This window comes from Xyrauchen texanus, chromosome 26, assembly GCF_025860055.1.
Source record: "Xyrauchen texanus isolate HMW12.3.18 chromosome 26, RBS_HiC_50CHRs, whole genome shotgun sequence".
NCBI lineage: Eukaryota > Metazoa > Chordata > Actinopteri > Cypriniformes > Catostomidae > Xyrauchen > Xyrauchen texanus.
In genome coordinates, this window is record NC_068301.1 from 392,501 (window position 1) to 400,000 (window position 7,500).

At 44.6% G+C, this 7,500-nt stretch overlaps 1 protein-coding gene across 1 annotated transcript; it reads left to right on the top strand.

The window, feature by feature from the left end:
* Nucleotides 1–3,413: 3,413 nt before the first annotated feature.
* Nucleotides 3,414–6,993, top strand: LOC127619437 (dynein heavy chain-like). The gene is made up of 3 exons (XM_052092294.1): nt 3,414–3,455; nt 5,274–6,717; nt 6,891–6,993. Exons 1-3 carry the CDS (start codon nt 3,414–3,416, stop codon nt 6,923–6,925), a joined length of 1,521 nt encoding a protein of 506 aa, XP_051948254.1. The 3' UTR covers nt 6,926–6,993.
* Nucleotides 6,994–7,500: the final 507 nt, after the last annotated feature.

The window sequence follows — 7,500 nt, forward strand, 5'->3', positions numbered from 1 at the left end:
GGGGTTACTGCATGAGGGGAGTTCAGTGAACTGTGACACCTGCTGGTCAGAGGGGTTACTGTGTGAGGAGAGTTCAGTGAACAGTGCCACCTGCTGGTCAGAGGGGTTACTGCATGAGGGGAGTTCAGTGACCTGTGCCACCTGCTGGTCAGAGGGGTTACTGTGTGAGGAGAGTTCAGTGAATGGTGCCACCTGCTGGTCAGAGGGGGTTACTGCATGAGGGGAGTTCAGTGAACTGTGACACCTGCTGGTCAGAGGGGTTACTGTGTGAGGAGAGTTCAGTGAACAGTGCCACCTGCTGGTCAGAGGGGTTTACTGCATGAGGAGTGTTCAGTGAACAGTGCCACCTGCTGGTCAGAGGGGGTTACTGCATGAGGGGAGTTCAGTGAACTGTGACACCTGCTGGTCAGAGGGGTTACTGTGTGAGGAGAGTTCAGTGAACAGTGACACCTGCTGGTCAGAGGGGGTTACTACATGAGGGGAGTTCAGTGAACAGTGACACCTGCTGGTCAGAGGGGGTTACTACATGAGGGGAGTTCAGTGAACAGTGACACCTGCTGGTCAGAGGGGTTTACTGCATGAGGAGTGTTCAGTGAACAGTGCCACCTGCTGGTCAGAGGGGTTACTGCATGAGGGGAGTTCAGTGAACAGTGCCACCTGCTGGTCAGAGGGGGTTACTGCATGAGGAGTGTTCAGTGAACAGTGACACCTGCTGGTCAGAGGGGGTTACTGCGTGAGGAGTGTTCAGTGAACAGTGACACCAGCTTCATTGTCACAATTGTATTGTGTGGGTATTGTGTATAATATGGGTTTAGCAATATTATTCGAACAAGCGCAGTTTTCTTTGTTATGTTGATGTTTTTCCTACTGAAACATGAAGACTAATGAACTGCTGGTGTGATGCGCCTGTTCTAATCGCTCCATAAGGGACTCGATCCAGCATGTCCGCATGGGAGACAGGTGCGGTAATGAGGTTAAATGCAACAGCCTAGCGACTGATGCTAGAGTGCACCTTTTGAGGTGTGGAGAGTGAGGATTATACACTTTACACTTTGATTAAACGATCTATCAGCTGGCCACTGTTACACTCGAGTATTCTTGTATAGTACATGTTTAAAGTTTTATTAAACTCTCTCTACCTAATTGAAACCCTCACTGTTTTCAAACTAGATACATACAGCTCTAATTATAAAATAGTGATACAATGGATCGCTTGACTAGTTTGATCAAAACCAAAGTATATTTATTGTCCCCAAGGGGGGATTTGGTGTGGACTCCATTTTGCTTCTGTCATTCATGAACATGGAGACGGATGCAGTTTGAACCTAAATGGAGAGTTTAATGAAGAATCTCCGACAACACACACACACACACACACACACACACGCACACAGACACCCCCCCCCCCCACACCAACAACAACAACAACCGCCATTCACCACTAAGTGGTGGTGACGTCACCACGACGCTTGTGCCAGGCTATGTGCACGTTAAGGCCACGTGACGTGTCGAACGCCCGCTGGCAGGAGGTCACGGGACAGATCCAACCGGTGACACGGGTCGAATGACTGAGATGACTGGCTGATGCACCACCTGTGCCCCCTACTGTGCCAACTTGCTGTGCTTTAGCCACCCGGCGTTCTGCTCGTTGTTGTGAGCGTCACTCCTCTGCCCTCCGTTGTTGTTGGAGGCGACTGCCTCCAACTGGCCAGTAGCGTCCTTCACAAGCCTCCTCCAAAGAGGCCGATCTTGACACTGCTGGTACCAGTCATAGGCAAGTCCACTCAGCTCCAGATCCTCCTGTACCACATCACTCCATCTCTTCTCCAGCCCATGCCATGCCCGCTTTTCCCCCTCTATCTGGCCGAATAAAAGCTGTTTAGGCATACGGTGGCCGGGCATGCGGGCTACATGACCCAGCCAACGCAACCTTGCCTGCCAGAGGAGCTCACTGATGGGACTTTGTCCACATATTTCAAAGAGTTGTGAGATCCTCACACAATCCAGCCTGGTTAAACCCAGGATGGATCTTAGGCAGGCCAGCCTAAATGTTCCATTGGGGGGGGTCCACATTTCGCAAGCATAGAGAAGGGAGGGAATGACCGTGGCCGAGAATACCTGAAGCTTTGTGCGGAGCGACAAACCGGGTAGCTTTCACACAGCGTTACGCAACCGATGAAAAGATAATGCCGCTCGACTGATTCGGAGTGAGACCTCTGCTGTCAAACCGGAGCCGGTCATGAGCACACTTCCCAGGTATGGAAAACACTCCACTCTCTCCACAACTGCCCCATCACCAATTGGGAGCTGTGGGGGTGTAGTGTCAGATGGTACATAATACCCAGGCAGGTGCTTAGTTTTGGTTGGGCTGATGGTAAGGCCCCATCTCTTAGTGGCAAGCTCCAGGTTCATCAGCAGTGCCTCCAACTCTTCCTCTGAGTGAGCAGCAATCACCAGATCATCAGCATACATAATGTGGTTGACCAATAGGGAGCCATCCCTTGACCGCACCCGGGCATCGATCAACCTCCCATTATATCTGTACCAGATGGAAATTCCTCCAGTACAGCCATCGTAGACTTCACGAACCTCCTGGTTGAAATAGATATTAAATAATGTCTTCCAATCACTCCTGACCAGGTGCCAGCATCATGACCAACTCGGGCATTGAAATCACCCAACATGATGATTCTATCCTGAGGGGCCACTTTAGCCAACACCTGTGACAGGAGGTCATAGAAGGCATCTGACTCATCAGCCTTTCCTGCATCCCTCCACGGATGTTCATCTTTGGTGGGGGCATAAATAACCACGACCACCACTCCTCGCCTCTGGTTGATGGGAAGGCGAACCCAAAGTAACCTGGGGCTCACAGCTTCCCACACCTCACCGCCACGCTCCCACGCTCCCTTCATTCTTTTGTTCAGAAGAAGAGCCACTCCCTGTTGTTTGGCAGTCACCTGCCCCGAGTAGAGGACAGTCCACCCCTCCTAGTGTCAAGAGCCAGAGCCGGTCCACCGGACCTCCTGAACACCACAAAGATCCAGGCGGTACCGGTCCAGCTCCCGACAGAGGAGTGGCAGCCTCTCCTCCGCTGTGAGTGTTCGAACATTCCACGTGGCCATCCGTAGCGGCTTTTTGTTGTTTCTGGAGGAGCCCCGAGTGTGAGAATTCAGTCTCCTGGCTCTGCCAGATGGAGTTTGGCCAGGAGACGTCATAGACGCCTGTCCCCCAAGGGCCTCCGGCACTAGCTTACTTAAAGTTTTAATTTGTGGTTTAGTGGTAATCAGTTGAAGGTGAAGGGGTTACCAGCTCCTCGCACCCGTCCAGAGCCCCCTTTTGGCCGCTGTGGTGGCTACAAATTGCCATGACAGAAAAACAGGGAGGGAACAGTCTCTATTGGCCCTCCCCCCATGGCGCTGCCCACGACGTTGCCCGTCCGGCACCACGTGGAGGTAGGAGGTTGTTTTGTCAGACCACCCACACACACACACACACACACACACACACACACACACACACACACACACATGTTGTGTTTCCATGTTTTATGGGGACTTTCCATAGACATAATGGTTTTTATACTGTACAAACTTTATATTCTATCCCCTAAACCTAACTCTACCCCTAAACCTAACCCTCACAGAAAACTTTCTGCATTTTTACATTTTCAAAAAACATAATTTAGTATGATTTATAAGCTGTTTTCCTCATGGGGACCGACAAAATGTCCCCACAAGGTCAAAAATTTTGGGTTTTACTATCCTTATGGGGACATTTGGTCCCTACAAAGTGATAAATACACGCTCACACACACACACACACACACACACACACACACACACACACACACACACAGACTTCAGGACTCTTGTATAGTATTTTGGGATTAAACAATTTTATTGCTATTTTAAAATTGGCAAGAATAAAATAAATACATGTTGTGTCTTATTAGTTGTAAATGTTGATTTGTGATGTGAAGATTTACAGAGAAACATCTGACACAAACACAAATACTGCAACATATATTTCATTACATACAGCCTTAAACATTGAGAAAGACTTGAAATGCCTTTGACAGTGTGATTGTAAACTGATAAACATCTGAAAATATTGTAAAGAAGAATACATTTAAAAACATGCTGAAAATAAAGAAGAAACATAAACAACATAAATAATTCTATAGATAAACAAAGATGGCCAAAGATTCAGAAACGGAGAAACCAGCAGATCTAATGGCATGAAAATGATTATTATTGTTTACATCATCAATATCTGAACATCAGTGAGTGTTCTAGAGATGTTATAAAGAGTGATTAATCACATATGAGCATGTGATCCATGCAAATACACAAATCAATGAATGAATACTCTTGCATAATCAATCATTCAATAAAACTAATAAATGCACCGATCGATGCAAAGACAATACAATCTGAAACATGAATAAATGACAAATATAAACATTTATTATTCTGTATGTTGATTGTTGCACTGAGGAAAATAAATTCAGAAAGAAAAATAGAATTAAATACGAACTTTCAAATGTTTTGCATTTATATTATTTTTGCATTAATGGGTGCATTTATTTATTTACAGCACACTTAATATATGTATTTATATGTGCATGCATTGATTGATGTATTTGTGCATTTATTTATTATTGTCCTCCATACTGATCTCTCTCTAAACGCAGAACAGATCTGAAAGTCAAACACAGCTGCTCGTAAAGGATAAAACATCTCAATAATTATATATGTGCAATGAAACGGCTTTAAAGGTGATTAATTGGTCAATGAGAGGAAGCATCAATGCAACCACACAGCAACAACATCCTAAATAATCAATGCAAAAAGTAAAATAGATAAAAATATAATTTCACACAAAAAATAATATTTCTATGTAAAAATACAACAATAAACAAACAGCAACAGTTACCAACACTTTAAAACATGCAAATGACATGCAAATGAACTGGACGTCACAGCTCTAATTTCAATAGAATTTGTGAATGCGTTCACGAGTCAGACGCGAGATGAGAAACTCTCTTTAAAAACACTTTAACATTGTTGTGAGAAGTGCGGCTGATATATTCATATTGAACAACACATTTAACAGAGAGTAAGTAAGAACAACAGAAGCAAATGAGACACTAACAGAGACTTCCCTGCAAAGGTAAAATGCAGTAACTACACATTTGCTAAAATTGACTGAAATAATTTATCTTACAGAAGTGGTCCTTAATTTTCTGTCACGCCCCCCTTTGAAACTAGAAACACCTTTGTGCACCACACACACACACACACACACACACCAGTACACACACACACACACACACACTACAGCACACACACTACAGCACACACACACATACCAGTACACACACCAGTACACACACACACACAAACACACACACACACAGTACAGTACACACACACACATACACACACACACACACTACAGCACACACACTACAGCACACACACACACATACCAGTACACACACCAGTACACACACACACAGTACAGTACACACACACACATACACACACACACTACAGTACACACACAGTACAGTACACACACACACACACACACACACACACACACACAGTACACACTACAGTACACACACAGTACAGTACACACACACACAACATTACACACACACACACACACACACACACACACTACAGTACACACACACACTACAGTACACACACAGTACAGTACACACACACACACACACACACACACACACTACAGCACACACACTACAGCACACACACACATACCAGTACACACACCAGTACACACACACACAGTACAGTACACACACACACATACACACACACACTACAGTACACACACAGTACAGTACACACACACACACACACACACACACACACACACAGTACACACTACAGTACACACACAGTACAGTACACACACACACAACATTACACACACACACACACACACACACACACTACAGTACACACACACACTACAGTACACACACAGTACAGTACACACACACACACACACACACACACACACACACACACTACAGCACACACACTACAGCACACACACACATACCAGTACACACACCAGTACACACACACACAGTACAGTACACACACACACATACACACACACACTACAGTACACACACAGTACAGTACACACACACATCACACACACACACACACACACACACACACACACACACAGTACACACTACAGTACACACACAGTACAGTACACACACACACAACATTACACACACACACACACACACACACACACTACAGTACACACACAGTACAGTACACACACACACACACACACACTACAGTACACACACAGTACAGTACACACACACACACACACACACACACACACACACTACAGTACACACACAGTACAGTACACACACACACACACACACACACTACAGTACACACACAGTACAGTACACACACACACACACACACACACACACACAGTACACACTACAGTACACACACAGTACAGTACACACACACACACACAGTACACACACACACTCACACACACACACACACACAGTACACACACACTACAGTACACACACACACACACACACTCACACACAGTACAGTACATACACACACACACACACACACACACTCACACAGTACAGTACACACACACAGTACAGTACACACACACACATACACACTACAGTACACACACAGTACAGTACACACACACACTCACACACACACACACACACACACACACAGTACACACACACTACAGTACACACACACACACACTCACACACAGTACAGTACATACACACACACACACTCACACAGTACAGTACACACACACAGTACAGTACACACACACACACACACACACAAATATACTATAGTACAAACACACACACACACTCATTCTGTGAAATCTCAATGATGACTCAAATGACACAGAATGAAACTCTGTGAAATCTCATGACTAAAATCATGTCTGCATGCTATGCAAACCTTTAGTCATTGTTGTGTTTGCATGTGGAATTAGTTCTTATGTACAATTATTATATTTTATTTGTTTGGAGATGTTTTTGGACACTATGATCAATTATATTTGTAATGTTGTAACTTTTGATCGCTTTGTCGTATCAACACAAAATTAATCTCACATACAGTCGACATGATTGAGAACAAAACAAAAGCAGTTTATCAGAGCCGCATTATTTACACACAGAGATATATAATGTCAAATTAGTTTTTGTAGTTTCTTAGGCCGTGTCTCAGAATAGATCATAATGTAAATCATTACAAACTTTGAAAAGTTTTGTTTACAATGACGCCAAACACTCGACCCTCCTTGTTTTATTGGCGAGTTATAAGTCTGTGATTTTGGGTATGCCACTAAAACATCTTTAAAAACTCCTTCAGAGCTTCACGAGTTCACTCAACTATACTAGAAAGCCCCTCAGCTGGACCG